General features: G+C 44.7%; 1 protein-coding gene across 2 annotated transcripts in view; it reads right to left on the reverse strand.

The window, feature by feature from the left end:
• Window positions 1-17,367, reverse strand: part of AXDND1 (axonemal dynein light chain domain containing 1) — a 342,044-nt gene that overhangs the window by 211,168 nt on the left and 113,509 nt on the right. For both annotated transcript variants that reach the window (XM_069232100.1, XM_069232101.1), the window contains exons 9-11: window positions 16,550-16,671; window positions 15,393-15,533; window positions 5,647-5,751 (exon numbers count right to left, since the gene is read on the reverse strand). In XM_069232100.1, coding sequence (XP_069088201.1) covers window positions 5,647-5,751; window positions 15,393-15,533; window positions 16,550-16,671 — 368 coding nt within the window. The remainder of the gene's footprint in view (window positions 1-5,646; window positions 5,752-15,392; window positions 15,534-16,549; window positions 16,672-17,367) is intronic.

The following is a 17,367-nucleotide window of genomic DNA, read 5'->3' on the forward strand; positions in this document are numbered from 1 at the left end:
AGACAGTTAGGCACCACACAGGGAACATATACATGCTCACCTATGAGCACTGGGGCCCTGTGTGACAGGGTCCCAGTGACACATACATATAGGCCACAAACCTATGAGCACTGGGGTCCTGACCAGCAGGATCCCAGTGACACATAACAACCATACTGAAAACATGGTGTTTTCACTATGAGCACTGAGCCCTGGCTATCAGGATCCCAGTGAGACAGTGAAAACAGTGACAAACACCCTGACATACACTCACAAACAGGCCAAAAGTGGAGGTAACAAGGCTAGAAAGAGGCTACCTTCTCACACGTGGTCCACACTAACAAGTTGAATGTATATCGCCATGTTTTAATGCTGAATTGGTGTTCATATGTGTTCATCGGTTTTTAATTAAACATGAATACAAACATGGATGAAACAGTGACAATTTGGAAAGAACCAACATTGAATAGATAATACTGACAACAAATATATTCTGCACATATGGATACTTTGTAGCATATGAAGATTTTGACAATGTGCGTCTCTTGAATAACTTATTTCAAACAAATGAGAGAAGTTGTACTGATGTGCTAATTTTTGTATTGTCCCAGTACAAGGAGCATTGCTGCCTTCCTTACTGAATACGTTTTGGATAACAGGTTATCTCTCTACTTACTGTTCTACTTATGTCACTGTGTTTGGCATTGAGTGTTTGGAACTGAAGAGATGTGCACTAACATTTTCCTAAGTCATCCATCCCTTTTATTTCAGTCAAGGTTTATTCTTTGTCTGGTAGTGGGTTAGCACACAGTATCCACTAGGTTATGCATTAGGAATATGCTTAGCTGTAGAGATAACCAGCATTCACTGTATAGGCACAACCAGATAATGGTCACTCGTTGTCTGATAAATGAGGGGAATCAGCTAGCTGCTGCAGTTTGCCTGTGTGTGACACTGATTCCTATGTATCAATGTGTGTGTGGTGTTTGCTTTTGGAGAGATGCCACAGGCTCTGACTGGCTCTCCGAGTGGGGAGACATACACTGGGCATCAAGCAATAAAGAACACATTGCATTGTGGTATTTCATAGGTCTGGGAAAGGTATGTGCTTAGTACTTTGGTTTGGGTACAGGATTGGGGAAAATAGTGGATTCATTATAGCGCAGACCTGGAAAAAAACATGTGATGTTTGAGGATCTGCATTAGTGCTTTAGTATGTATGTGTTTTGGCCCATAGTTCCCTATATTTTCTGATTATGTTAATATATGTTTCTGGCCAGTGCCGCCATATATTAACATGATTTGTGCGTTTGAGTGTGTTCTCTTATCATACATTTGCATTAGACATTAAAAAAGGGGCCTAAAATGAGTGTGTTTGTTTAACACGAGTTCTTGCTTTGTTTGTGCTGGTTGCAGAACACTATCACCTGACTCTTATGGAACAACCATTGTTTTCAGCTACTTGTGGTTGCTTGTTCAGCAGGGTTTTTCAATGACAGGTTCACCCACTAGCTCCACAGACATTTTATAGAGAAAAGGGTGTATAAGCAGTCCCTGATTAAGAAGAGAGAGAGAGAGAGAAACCAGATGCTCGGATATATAACACACACTAGGACAGAATACTGAAGGCCATCAGGTCTGCAGCAGGTATACAGGTGTATTAATTAGCTTGGCAAAAAGGCAGCATAATATCATGATTCTGCAGGGCAAAAGGAGGATTTTGATTACATAATCAGGCAAACACTAACTTTGAATGCACACAGCCCCCAAATTAAGAAAACTCCTACATTGTATCCAAGACATGGAACGATCTCCGTCTCACTTCTTGAGCTCACAGGAAGCTGAAGACCTGGTTCTTCATATAAGCACCTTGGGAACCACAAACCTACGCACCCACAAGCCTACTCAACAACCCAGGCGCCTTGAAACCCTCCTGGGTGATTAATGCGCTATACAAATCAATATCACATTACATTTAACATAACTTTTAAGGCAGCTAAAACCATCAATCCTTCCCTCAAACTTAACAGCCTCTGAAGAAGGACTATTGCTGTCTCTTCTCGATGACGGTAACGTGTTACTATTTGAACTACGAAAATAGACTACAGCTTCTCTCAAGACCATCCTGGATACAGCTGCTTGTCTTGCTAAAAGTGCCAAGAAATCAGATCACACCACACCCTTCCTGAAGACTTCCACTGGCTACCACTAGAAGTCAGAAGCCATTTCAAAATGGCATGCATTGTTTGTAAAGCCTATCATCTAGGTTTCTGCATCTGTCTGAAGGACAAACCACACTTCATTGGAGGACTAAAACCCCAGAAGTAATTCTAGCCTTCTGCTGGAAATGACAAAAGTGAAAAAATCTATTCAATGAATCAGGGTTCTGGAACATTCTGCCATTAGAACTAAGACTCAACCCTAATTGTTTTCTGTGCATACAAAAGACCCACCTATTCAAAATACACCTCAACTTCTAACTCTCCTTTTCCATCTCTATTTATCTACTCCTTGTAAGGCTCTTGTTGTTGTGTGTCTCAAAGGTAATGAACTTTCTGAACTTCATTGTTCTATGAAGCAATTGTTGTGTCTCCCCTCTTTTTCTCTCATCTCATCTGTGATATGTTTTGCTGTATTTTCTAGTTTGAAGTGAACAGTTTTGTTGCCCTTGTCACTCAGTTCACACTAAGCAATTACTATAAACAAACAAAAATAATAAATAACGTTTTTAATATTTTACTGAGATGAGGTTCCCTTTGGCCTTATGACGACAATTTCTCTGTTTTTAGCTGTGACGTCACTCTGAATGAGAAGTGCAGCTTCAGACACCTAAAAAGGAGCCTGAGCATTTTTGGGGGGACAGTTGCTGTTACTTGAGAAATACTTATGGAGAACATCTGTTTTCGTCTCAGAGTTAATTATTCCTTATTTCGGAGCACTATGAAACAGGCAGCGGGCTCTTTCCCTATTGTGAAAAGTTCAAACTGCGGTATTGACATTCTGAAGCAATGGAATTTAAACTTTGGGGTTAATGACATCTAGATTCCTTAGTCAGTGGAAGGTACACCAATGGTCATTTTAGGATTCTGGCCTGAATCTTCGTATTCTTATTAAAAAAAAGACAGTTCCCAATTTTACTCATTGCCAGAGCTGCGAAGCAGCTGTTTATTAGGGGGCACAAGAAAAGTTTGGTTTCATTTTGTCTGTAAGGCATCTGTCCTGCCATATAGACGTCATAATGCTATGTTGTTTACCAGGGGCTCAGAGGGAGTCTTTCACACTCTTTCGAAATATTTCTAAACTCATTAGACTTTAAAAAATATCTTTCCAGTGTGTTTAGGTCTTCGTGGGTACCATGGGAATCTGGGAGACCAACTTAGAGTTTTGATTATGTGTTATTCCTTCCAGGCAACGATATCTGGTGTTATTTGTAGCTTACTTTTCTAGGCTTCTATCATTGATGACATTTACACAGAATGTGGTCACGGCACCTGTGGGGGAGAGGTGTGGAGGAGAGATTATATTGATGTGGTGTGACGTGTTGTGAGAAGTGATTTGGGTGCCTTCCTGGAATTGATGAGCCATGAGAAGGGCAATCTTGAAGTGTTCTGGCCAGTTAAGATGTGAAAGAGGATGAGTCTGGAGTGAGTAGTGCTTGAAGAAGACTTGGTCAAGGAAGCATCCTGTTTCATGAGTGGGCATGCTGTATCTTGGGTGATCCTGGGAAACTGAAGGCCTGATTTAGAGTTCAACGGATTGGTTACACCATCAATAATATGATGGCTATCCCATGCCATTGGATAAAATGCACTTGTAATACTGCGGACGGGATATCCTTCACGATTGTGATGGAGTAACCCATCAGCTGAACTCCAACTCAGGCCCTAAGTACTGTGTTTCTGGTGCGAGCTGTTGTGTCAACTGTGAAATCAAACCTGACATTTAAGACTTCTATAGTGAAAGATGGACAGGAGTTAATTAGGCAGGACTTGTATAAACCACAAACAATTTGGGCACAGTCAGTAGTTTGGCCCGGCTTTAGTTGAACAAGAGCGACAATTAGGATGCCTGTGAATTAGGTTCAAGTGGTTAGCAGGGATTCGAAGAACGGTACCTGCTTTTCAATTTTTGGGTAAACCATCTCTTCACAAGCTGCTTGCTTCTCTACCATCTACACCAACACCATCAACAGTCTTTTCCTAATTTACCATTTCCTTATTTACAATTTTCTCTTATTTCTGTGGGTAAGCCTATTTCTAGTATATATCACCGCAATCACATAGTTTGTGCATTTACCTTGTGACTTTACCTCACCCTTTTTATGTACAATTTATTGTTAATTCCTTTGTTTCATTTTTTAATTATGTTGCTTTTACGAAACCCCTACATGTCTGTCACCCTTTAAATCCCTTACTCATTTCCACTAAATTCTTTACTCTTCATTCTTAAACCTGTCACTCTTAAACCTTTCAGCCTTAAATCCTTGTTTAATTTGTGTTTAAACATTTTATCACTGAACCCCTTCATCCCTAAATATTTCACATTTCAGCCTTTATCCATTTATTGGTCACACATAAACCCTTCAACCTTAAACCATTCACATATAAACACCTAATCCTTTACCCTTAATTAATTCACCCCTAACCTTTCCAATCTTAAACCACTCACCCTTAAGTCCTTCACCATTCACCCCAAAACCCTTTCTTTTTGAGCCCTCAGCTATTCACCCTTAAGCCCTCCACCCCTAAACCCTTTACCCTTCATCCATTCACATTCATACCCTTCAATCTCCATCCCTAAATACATCACCTTTCACTCCTAAACCATCATCCTTCAACCTTAAATCCTTCACCCCAAAACATTTAGCTCTTAAATCCTACACACCTAAATCCTAAATCCTTACTCTAACCCTATGTTAAAACATTTTCCATATATAACTACAATGTTTTTAATGTGTTACTTACAATGAAATGACAAACAATGAGATGGTATACAATTAAATTGTAGTCCACAAGGAATGCCCATGTGGAAAGTTTGACAATGTAATGGATTCAACACAATGGTGTGCTCCATATTTTTTAAGCACAAAATATGAAGTCATGGGCAGTTGTGCCATGATAAAGTTTATGTATAAAGCATGCTAATAAGATGTGTTCCTCTACAGCTCCGGTGCCAAAACCACCAACTGGGCCATGACGGAGGCAACAGACAATGACGTTGTCCCACAACCCAAATATGAGAAGTAACAGCTGTGGGTATGTATAATGCCCATTCATGAAGGCATAAAACCCTTGGGATGATAGCTGCAAGAGAACCTACCCACCCTTGCTCCTCACCCAAAGAGCTGTTTCCTCGGCAGTGGACCAAATTAATGAAGAACAAGAAAGTGAGAAAGGTAGCCTAAAATCAGTGAACTGGCAATGCTTGTGTTCAGCCCAGGACAGCACTGTGCCCTGAACATGCTATATTAAGTATATTACACAATATCTCTTAGTGACATGGCACCATGTTTGGAAAAATCACATAGTAACCAACCAAAGTGTTGCAACAGAATATTAGGAAAAGGTGCTAAGACAGCCTTTGCCCCCAGAAGATGATACATGATCTTCCTAAGAATGTATGTTGATTCTCCAGACATATTTTCCAAAAGCTTGGTGAAAAACTCACTTGACATTCCTCCTGGACTCTTCAAGAGAGAGTGCCAGTTGTTCTCGAGCATAATTTGCTTCTTTGCTAACCCGTAGATCATGTTCCCGAACCTGGCTCAGTTCACTAAAACAAATACACATGGATTATTATGTGAAACAGGAACAGACAGACAAATGTAGACACTTAGAAAGTGGTAGAAAACAAAGCACACCAGACCCACTTAGTCAGTAAATTGCCCTCTGTTGTAACTTTGCAGACTGTAGATAGCTCACCATTTGTTTGTATTACCAAAGTCACTCTACCACACTTGTCCCAGGCAATTTTAACTCTTTTGAAGCTGTTTCTTCAATATTCCTGCTGTAAGGTGGTTCACTTACTTACACACATACCACCATTTCCACTAAGAACATTCTTGTGCTCCATGCAAGCTTCTGTTTCCTTTCCTACCCATCAAGCCTGTCTTTTTAACCTGTTCTTTGGCATAGAACCTTGCTCCCTTCCCTCTTCCATTCTTCCATACTAAAATGGGGTAAGCTCTTGGCACTTCCTTCATGTGACATCTGAAGTAATCTTTACAAATGACACTAGTTCTCTTTTTCCAACCCTTTCTTTATCCTCTTGGAGATGTAGGGGGTCATTCTGACCCTGGCGGCCGGTGGCCGCCAGGGCCACTGACCACGGGAGCACCGCCAACAGGCTGGCGGTGCTCCCACGAGCATTCTGACCGCGGCGGTACAGCCGCGGTCAGAAGCGGAAAGTCGGCGGTCTCCCGCCGACTTTCCGCTACTCGGGGGAATCCTCCATGGCTGCGGAGCGCGCTCCGCAGCCATGGGGATTCTGACACCCCCTACCGCCATCCTGTTCCTGGCGGGTCTCCCGCCAGGAACAGGATGGCGGTAGGGGGTGCCGCGGGGCCCCCGTAAGAGGGCCCCGCAAAGTATTTCAGTGTCTGCCATGCAGACACTGAAATACGCGACGGGTGCAAACTGCACCCGTCGCACCCCTGCAACTACGCCGGCTCAATTCTGAGCCGGCGTCCTTGTTGCAGGGGCATTTCCTCTGGGCCGGCGGGCGCTCTTTTGGAGAGCGCCCGCCGGCCCAGAGGAAATGTTAGAATGGCCGCCGCGGTCTTGTGACCGCAGTGCGGTCATTTGGCGGCGGAACCTTAGCGGACGGCCTCCGCCGTCCGCCAAGGTTAAAATCAGGCCCGTGGTCTCCAGCATTTTAAACAATGTAAATAATTGTACATGGGTAAATACTGCAATAGAGTTGTTTGCAACCAGTGGTGTTCAGAGTGACATAATTGACAACGCAAAAAAAAAAGCCCATGCCCTTGTTTATACTTTGTCATGTACAGTTTGTCCTGCATATGTCCAATTTCCTGCTTTCTTTTTTCATGCACTACCAACTATGCTTATGGGCGTGCAAAAAGGTGTGAGGAAATACATCCTGGGGCACACTCATATAAAATGAGCAGGTTCCTGATGCTGCCACCCATAAACAGATATGGCTGATTTCCGGGCATCCTCACCACCTCCCTCGGCGTGGCAAACCCCACAGATTTTTATAAATAAATGCATAGCTTCATGTGACCATCCTCCACCTGCCGAGTGTCTCTTCTATATCCCCCTCCTCCTATGCAAACAAATGTAAGGGCTCCTGAAAACCTCCTTTTATGCTGTTGCTCTGCTTTTCTTTCCAGGCTGAGGTAATGTGGGAACATTTCTTATGCATCCCTTGGGTCTTAATGATCTGAGGGAGGCAGAGGAGGGATGGCAGAAGGGAGTGCAGCAGCACTTGCCTTTTCTTTCATTCCCTTGAGTTTGTGAAGACCTCTAGACAGGAAGGGAATGGTAGTAGTATGCAGTGCCACTGCAGTATCTCTAGCCTTATTTCTTTGGATCGCTGTAGAGCTGCAAGAAGCATTTGGAAGTGGTGCAACAGCATCAGCCTGAATAACTGCTTCCCACAGGCTTCTGAAGTTTTGTTAGGAGATCGGAGAATCCCTGGCAGCTAAATCCCCCCACCTTCCTTATAGTCTGTGGAAAATAAGTGAGGCAGGAGGATGCAGATACAGTGCATGACCTACCATGTCAGGTAAATTCAGACTGACAACTGTAATGATGTCACAGGACAGAAACTCTTTGTGTACAGTGGCTTCCAAAGTGAAGTATATACACTGTAGAAAAGTACACTTTTTGGCATGGTTACCCCCACTTTTTGCCTGCTGTCAGTGTGGTTTGACTGTGTTCACTGGGATCCTGCTAACCAGGACCCCAGTGACTGTGCTCTATCCCTCTAAATTTGGTTGCTTAGAACTTTGCACACCCCACAATTGGCATACTGATTCCCCCATATAAGTCCCTAGTATATGGTACTTAGGTACCCAGGACATTTGGGCACCAGGGGTTCCTCACGGGCTGCAGCACGTATTATGCCGCCCATGAGAGCCCATGAAAAATGTGTCTGCAGGCCTGCCATTGCAGCCTGCGTGAAAAGGTGCATGCACCCTCTCACTACAGGTCACTGCACCAGGTCACTGTAAGACACCCCTATGGTAGGCCCTCCTATTCCAGAGGGCAGGGTGCAGGTACCGGAGTGTGAAGGCACCCCGGCATGAGCATGCAAACTCCAGCTCCACTAGACAGTACCTGTGTCCAGCTACATAATGATAACTCAGAACCTGGGCATGTTTGGTATCAAACATGTCAGAATCATAACCCAATACTATTGCCAGCACTGGTTGAATGATTCCATGCACTCTTGGGGCTCCTCAGAGGACCCCCAGCATTGCACCTACCAGTCTTCTGGCGTTTTACAGGCAGCCTGTGCTGATGCCAACCCTCAGACAGCTTTCTTCCCTCCTGCTGCTTGACCAGCTCAGGCAGAGGAAGGCAGAACAAGAGATTTCCTGTGGGAGAGGGCGGTAACACTCTCTCCTTTGGAAACAGATGTTATATGGCTTGGGAGGGGTAGCCTCCCCAAACCACCGGTTTGCTTTGAAGGTCCTTGTATAAACTGGTTTGCACCAGTCCAGGGACCCCGGTCCCTGCTCTGGTGTGAAACTGGACAATGGAAAGGTAGTGACCTCTCCCCTGTCCATCACCACCCCAGGGGTGGTGCCCAGGGCCCCTCCAGGTGGCCACTGATTCTGCCATCTTGAATCCAAGATGGGCAGAGGCCCCTGAGGGCATCTGAGTGGCCAGGTCAGACAGGTGACGTCACAGCCCTCTCCTGATAGGTGGTCATCCTGCTACGTGACCAATCTCACATCCTGGGCTACTTAGGGTCTCCCTCTTGGCTGGGTCCTCAGATTCGACATGCAAGATTCCGGCAGGACTCCTCTACATCATTCACTTTATCTTCTGGCCACTGGGACTGCAACTGGAACGTCCAGGAACCAACAATCTGCAACTACAGCAAGGATTCCACTCTGCAACATTGTTTCTCTGGCTACTTCCAGCAACTGCAACATTTCACTAGCTGTGCATCCTCTGAGGGCAACGAGTCTTCAGCCTGCACAAGAAGTAAGAAGGAATCTCCCCTGGAGTAAAGGAGTCACTCCCCTCCATCTGCAGGCACCAACTGCAAGGACAAGCCCTAGAGCTGCGTGGATCCTGCATCACCGGTGGTGGTCTGGAGTGGTCCCCTTGGTCCTCTCTACAAGCTGTCCAAATTGGGAGACGGTAAGGCCCTGCTTCTCCTTGCAGGACAGTACCCCTGTGCATCGCGACTCTTGCAGCTACCCAGGCTTATTTGTTCCTCCTCCAAGGGATCGTCAGGCGCTCCGTGTAGCCCCGGGCCATAGCACTTCTTCCTGCAAAACACAGTCTCCTGTCTGCTGCTCCAGTGATGTGGGACACTCCTCCAGGTGTGCTGAGTGGACCTCACTGTGACTCCTGTGCCTGATGCCCAAGGGTTGCCTGTTGTGACTCTCCCAGTTGCTGAGGGTCACCACGGTCTCCCCTCCTTGAGTCGAGTCCCCTGGGCCTTGCTGGTCCTCTTCAGCCTTGCAAAACCTTCTTCTTCGACTCTTGCATTTGCCTAGGCTTGTTGGTGGTTTTCCAGCACCGCTGACCGACTGAATCATGACCGCCGAAGTGGGACATCACCTGCATCACTCTGGAACGCCTCTTCTGCTCCTGTGCTGCACTGCTGACGATCTTTGTCCACCATGGACCTGGTCCTGCATCCACAAAAGGGTGGGGTAGTGGCTCATGCCAAAACCGGACACTCCATTACAAACTGGACTTGGTCCCCTTTCTTTGCAGGTCCTCTTCTGTCAGGAGCCACCTATGGGTTCTTCCAGTCTTGTCCAGGTCTTGCACAATTCTAAAGTCCTCCTTTTGGTTTTGGGAAACCATGTACTTACCTCTGCTCTCCTGGTCACTGGGTGTCACTCTGGTATTCACCTCTTGGGGTTCCTAGTTCCTCTAGCTCCCCTCTACTGATTCCACTTCCTTGGGTGGGGGACTGCCTTTCACACTCCATTTTTTTACTATATGGTTTGGCCCTCCCCTAGGGTCCTTACTATTTACTATTACTTTTACCAATGCTCATTGCTTACTATGCTATTTACTGATTGCTAATGTGTATATAATAGTGTTTACTTACCTCCAGTTCGGGTATTGCCTATACAGTATTTTAGTATTTGTGTTACTATAATAAAGTATCTTTATTTTTTTAACACTGTGTGGTTCTTTCAAGTGTGTATGTGCTGTGTGACTGTAGTGGTATTGCATGTCTCCTAGATAAGTCTTGGCTGCTCATCCACAGCTACCTCCAGAGAGCTCTGGCTTCCTTGACACTGTCCACACCTCACTAATAGGGGATACCTGGAACTGGTATAAGGTGATAACACCATAGGTGCTCACCACACACTAGGCCAGCTTCCTACATACACAAAGAACAAGTAACTTATCTTTGGTAGCATTCTTTCTGATGGACACTCTATATAACCTCAGATTCCTCACCTTGTGAGTATTCCCGGGTGACAGACTGGATACAGAAAACTCAAGAGCAGTGCTCCTGTGCTCAGTGGGTGGCGCCATGCAACACCCCGCCAATAGCGTTCCACAATGGAAGTGATGAACAGAGCCACATATAAGTGCCACATGAGCAATGACGTCAATTTCTTTCATGGATTTGTCTACGTTTCAAATGTGGAGCCAATCTGCAAATTGGAAGAACCAGTGAGCATCTTCCCAAAATGGGATCTTTTTTGACGCAAGAGGCCCTACTACAAAATGGGGAGACAAGTGGGTGGTGATGAATCTGCAGTTAGATCATCCACCAGAAACCGTGTTAACACAATAGGTAACTTGTCTCCTACTGTACATTATTTACCTTATGAATAGATACAAAAGCAGTACCTCCCAATGTTGTGGGCTTGTGGAAAGGCTCAAACTAAAAAGTCCTGCAGGACCGAAAGGGCAAAATGACCATCTCTGCACACCTGACTACTGAGACAGTAGTGCTTTGTAAATGTGTGTACTGATGTCCATGTAGCTGCCTGACAGATATCCAGGGCAGGCGCTCCTACTGCCTAAGCAATATTGCAACCTAAGCCCTGACAGAATGAGCACTTAGACCTTCTGGATGCTGCCTCTTAAACAGTGCATAGCAGAGCTTAATGCAGAGGGCTGTCCATTAAGAGATGGTGTATTTCTATATTGTCTTGCCCTTCTTTACCCAGAGAACATCAGAAACCGCACAATCACTACATTAACTGAGTAGCCTTTTTGGGTCCAAACAATGGAGTCTCCCTTCCTTTTTTGAAGGATGAGGTGCAACAAAGAAGGTCGGAGGTGATGGCTTGTCCAGCTGAAAAGGTGACTCCAGTTTTGGTAGGAACGCAGCTCGAATCCTTAACACCAGTTTTCCTGGAAATGCTTGGTATAGGGAGGCAGGATTTAAATGACTAAAGCTTACTCACATGGCATGAGGATGTTATCACAACCAGGAAGACTGATTTTAAGGTGTGTAAATGCAATGGACAGTTCTGCATTGATTCAAAAGGGGTACACATCAGAAAAGTGTGGATGATATTTAAATCTTAAATCTCACTGTGGCATCACAAAGGGCTTAGGTGGAAACTTATGTTCTAAACATTTAGGAAACACATCACAAGGATGGTTAGTATGTCAAATGTATATAGGACAGTAGGGCTGACAGGTAACCTTTAAATGTCCCCATAGCAAGTCCTTGTTGGGCCAAAAACAATGCAAGCAAAAACATATCTGACAGTTTTGCCTGCAACAGGCCCAACTGACAGGTACAGCACCAAGCCAAAAACTTGTCCAAGTGCCCTCCATACACAGATTTTTGGGATGGTCACCTGTCTGCAAGGATGACATCAACAACGTTATTAGAAAGGTCAAAGGACATCAACTGCAGCCACTCTAGTGTCAATCTCTATGCACAGAGGTGCAGGTTGCACAGGCTTGTGTGCAAAACCCTGTCCTGTTGCTGCAATAGAAGGTCGGCCTGAAGGGGCAGCCTGATTGGAGAACAGATGCGCAAGCCCAAAATTTCTGGGTGCCACACTGTCTTAGCCCAGTCCGGAGCCACTCGAATGACTTGGGTCTGATCGTTCCCGATCTTCTTTAGACATCAGGGCAGGAGAGGTAGTGAGGGCAAGGTATACAGGAATGCCATGATCCATCCTATGCATAATTAATTTCCAAGAGTAAACCTTCTTGGGAACTTCAGCACACAAAAGTTGTGAGTTCTCTGCGGTGGTGAAGAGATTGAACCACAGTTTTCCCAATTATTGTAAAATGCCAGGTGTCACTTCTGGGTCCAACTTTCATACATGATCCGCTAAGCATCTTCAGCTTAGTTTGTCCACCATGGTGTTTAAAGATCCAGCCAGGTGGTGTACCACCAGGGAAATCCCCTGATTCAGCCATATTCAGAGGCACAGGGCCTCTTGGTACAGGATCAAGGACCCCACTGTGCCCTGTTTTTTGCAGTACCACATGGTGGTGGTGTTGTCAATGAGAATCTGCTCCAGCTGTTGCTTGATGGAGGGCATGAAGGCCTTCAATGCCAAGTGAATTGCTCACAACCCCGAGAAAACTGATGTGATGGTGGGTCACCACTGAAGACCAGGAGCTGTCAAAAGGCATATCTATTAAGGACACCTGGATGTCCCTGGAGAAGTCTGGGGATCTCATCCATGAGTAGCACTGCACTATGCTTGTTCCCATAGCCCTATCTAAACAATCTGTGATGTCCAGGCCAAAGCGGATGACGAATTTGGCCATCTAATTGGTTTGGGCTAATGAAGCATGTAAATCAACCAGAGCCACAGGTATGATCTCACCCACCATGTCCCAAAGTGCGTGGGTGCAGTGACTGAGCTAGTAGCTTGCATTAACCGACCTCAAGGCAAGGCTGCCAGAGAAGAGAATACTCTTATGAAGTGTATCCACACCTTCTGTTTACGTGTTAGAGGAAGTGGTTGGGACAGTGTTAGGGTTCACTCTACTGGCTGACAACTGTACCACCAAACTTTCAAAGTTAAGAAGTCTGAATTGCCTGGGGCAGGTCTATGGCAACAGGAGACTTGTCGGTTGATTGGTGTGCTGAAGCATGGTCCAGCCCAAATGTCAACAGTTTGTCAGCAAGAGGTTTATTGAAGGGTAAAAGAGGTTTGTTTGGTGTCTGGCCAAGCTGCAAGACCTCTTTCAGTATATGTTTTTAACTCCATAATGGGGTGGCGGAAGCCAAGGACCTCAATGGCCCTCCTGATCACAGTGATAAAAGATTGTACTTTATCTAATGCCGGCCCAGGGGGGAAATCAATTCAATGTCGGGTGAGAAGTTGTCAGCATCAAAGTTTGAGGCAAACTCTTTCCGTCTCCTTATGGCTGGCTCTGGTCAGAGCCAAGTCAAACAGCTGTTGAAATGTCTGTACGCAGCTGCACAGTAGTAAAACTGTGTCTGAATCTGATGCGTTTAGAATAGGCTGCGGGACATGAAGATCTGGTCTCAATCAAGGTTGAGAAGAGGCCGGCTCAAAGTAAAAAACCATGATCGATTGCAGCTCTTCCTTTGCCATCAGGGGCGTCAGTGTCTGAGTTGATGTTTGAGAATCTGGTGGATTTTGGTACCATGGTGTGGATTTTGGTACTAGGCATGAAGCTAGAATGGACTCTGGTACAGAACCCTAAGAAGGGGCCCATACAGCACAGAGGGCGAACCTGCAAGCTGTAATCTGACTGGGGTCCCTACGGATTCTTGGGGCCCAAAGGCAAGAGAGAAGCATGCCAAAGATGCACAGCATGGCTTTTCAAAAGGCTTCAACCTGCTGTAACATCGGACATGGACCTGGAAATTCACTGTGCATTGGGATCAAGGATGGGATCAGCTTTTGTAACAGGGGGGAGTCTTACAGGCCAGTGATGCATTCCCACCTTTATTTGGAGAACTAAAGCTATGGGAAGGGAAAGAGTCCCGCTTGGAATTTTTTTTTTTTTACTTACCACTAGACTTCATCCACAAGAAGATCTGCTCACGGACAACTTTGGGAGTGGGTCTACACTTTAGACTTTGACCTGGATCAGCGTAGAGCCTTCATGCTTTTTTCCATGTCAGTTTCACTTCACGTTCTCAGATGACTCTTGGATTCATCTGGGCACAGTTGTAGAAGGCTTTGGTGTTGTGGGTTGAACCCAAGCACCAGAGGCACACCTCATGGGGATCTTTCACATTATTCAGCTTGTGACAATCCTTACAAATTTTAAACCCTGCCATTTTAGCAGGTGCCATGTCCATTGCACACTGGACATCTTTGCAAGAAAATCTCTTTACAGAGTTAAGGCAGAAGGAGCAGTGCTCTGGTCCACACCTGAAAGAGTGGAAAGAGGAACTGATCAGCTCTGCTTACATGAGGCTCTGTTTGTCAGTTCTAGAGCGAACAGCATTGAAATGGAGTTGCGTGGCACCACCTACCGGACAGCAGGAGTTCTGCTTCTGAGTTCTCCGGTTCTACTTTGGTATTTGGGTATTGTCAAAATGTAAGAAATCTGCAGTTAGTAATATCCATCACAAACTCCAATTGATTCCACACCAATTATTCATAAAGTGAGAACCAATTTAGTTTTTTTCCGATGGTGTAATCTCTTCCTGTGTGGCCAGCAAGGCCCCAACACTACTACTGTGGAACACTACGACTTTGGAAATTTTTAAGTCACTGAGTAGAATATTTTCAAGGTCCCTCTTCTGTGTGATGATAGTCAATGGCACCCACAGCAACTTGTACTGGACCCAAGAGTTTCTGTGCATTTAATACATGACCAGAAGCCAGGCAAAGACCAGAAGGAAGTCAATGACCTGTACACATGCAATGACGAAGTACCAGGCAATGACCAGGCAGCAGGCAACAAGCAGAAACAAGATAGCCACATAGAATTAGGTAATAACCAGACCAGCAACTAGTCAGTCCTAATCAGACAACTAGGCAACAAAGGTAACCAAGGCAACTGGTGAGAACCTGGCAACCAATGGAAACTACACATCCACAAGGAATCAAGCAGCAACTGGAAACAATACTTCAAGAAGGATCCGGGCAGCAACAAAAAACTGGGTAATCTCTAGGAATCAGACCATAAATGACAACCACACATCAATTATGAACCAGGCAATGATCCTAAGTTGAGTAAATTGATCCTCCTACACTCACCCACCTAACATGCTACCCCTTCATCCTTTACATTATCCTTTTCTCAGAGTATGAAGTTTCAGAGACCCCTCCAGACCTGATCAGATCTCCAATGGCATTCTTGAAATGTACCACTTCCTCTGTGAGGCGTCGATCCACAGCTCGCTGAGCAAGCATGTCATTGTACAGACTCTGCACCTGCCGGGGAATCCGGTCCAAAAGATTCACATATCGTTGCCTGTGCAAAGAAAATAATGCATTTTATTTAAGATGCAAAAGTAGTGGGATAAGAGAAGTAGCCATTTGTGGACTGATGCAGTGAAAAGATAATTTAGGATAGTGAAGACAGAAAGACAGTTTTAGAAAAGGATGGAAGGTAAATGATACAAGGAAGAATATAGAGGAGTAATATGGGACAAGTCAGTGGGTAAATACGTGTTATGTAGCAGTGCAAAGAACAGTGCCAGGATCCATGAACAGATCCAAAATAATAAACAAAGCAAACAGCTAAAAATAAGTGCCCATTAAGGGGTGTTCATCCGAAGATTTCGACTTATTGGATATGAAATGCTCACAAATGTATCTGACTTTGTGTCTTCATTGAGAATGCAGTTTCCATTTATATGTTTTAGTTTTGCCTTTGACATTTCAATTGTTGGTATTGTGGCAATTTATGCCACCAGGACTAGTGTGTTAGGATCTTGAAATTATCATGCACACAAAAATGTTTTTTCATCTGTGATGATAATGGGTTTGTTATGACTTAGGATGCCCATGCTAGCTAGTGTCAATTTGAATGTACATTATATCATTGCCAAACCATTACAATTAATGTGAGGATATCAATTATAGGTTAGCACTTCCTCCCTTTACACTTATACACACACAATGCGACCTGCATCATGAAGGCTTTAATTTCTTTGCTAGTGCAGCACAGGCTATATAGAGAAATGTATTCCCATAAGACCAAGCTAGGAATAATCACTCAGTCCACTGGTGAGCAAGGTTTTCAAATTTTTACTCAGGATTTTCGAAATTCAATACACATCTCAATGCTTTCATCATTTATGGTTCAAGGAGTGATGCCTACAGATAGGGGAAATCTTCTAGATATACAGCAACCGTAATCTGTAATGACAAATGAATCCTCTGATCTGTCACTAAAGCTGTCCAGGACCTCTCTACTTCACATGTGCAGGCATACAGAGACCCCAATAGCAAGATTTGGGTCCCTGAGGAAGGGTCTATCCTCACCTGATCCTGGACAGGAGCTCTCCCCTCTCCACGCACTCCACGCTGACCTGACGAATCAATTCATGAAAGACGATGTTGTAGATGTTTTGTTCAGCCTTCAGAAGCTCTAGCAAGTTGTGCATCTGATGGAAGAAAATGCTCTTAATGGTGAATGTGTGGAAAGACTAAAGAAGGCCACAGATATTTGGGATTGAAGTTGGGCAGGAATAGACTATGGGAGACAGAAAAAAGCTCTGCTAGGCTAGGGACATCGTGCTAACCTCAGATGTGGATGGACTGAGGATCCTCAGAACATCCAGCAATTAAGGCACCCAGAGTGACAGGAATACAAAGTTCTTATAGGTTACAGGAGAAAAGTAATGTTGCATGGTAATGTATCTGTTTCTTGAAATAGTTCATGACCTTCTAATCAGAATAGTGTACAAAACCTTTTTTAGGCAATTATGTTTGGAGCGTTTTGCTATAAAATGAATTGTTTTGTCTCTTTTTCAAATATTTTCTGAGTGAGAGAAACCAAAACTCTGCTGCAGGGAGTCACACTTGCTCACTCTGTGCAGTGTGGACTGGGATGGTAGAAGATCTTGCAAACATTCTCCCTCCCTCCACATCTGCTGCTAATTGGGGGAATTAGCACAACCTGTTGATGGCATCCACCTAGAATGGGATTGTACATTTGTATGTAGTAGCTGGGGTGATTAAAGTACTTCTTCTTTATCAAAGTAAAAACACTGGCTGGACATTGATTTATTAAGTGTTATAATTGCATCGTCTGAGTTCCTAACCAACACCACTGCACTGAGTGAGCCTTGGACTACTCC

This window comes from Pleurodeles waltl, chromosome 4_2 (assembly GCF_031143425.1).
Source record: "Pleurodeles waltl isolate 20211129_DDA chromosome 4_2, aPleWal1.hap1.20221129, whole genome shotgun sequence".
NCBI classification, from domain to species: Eukaryota; Metazoa; Chordata; class Amphibia; order Caudata; family Salamandridae; genus Pleurodeles; species Pleurodeles waltl.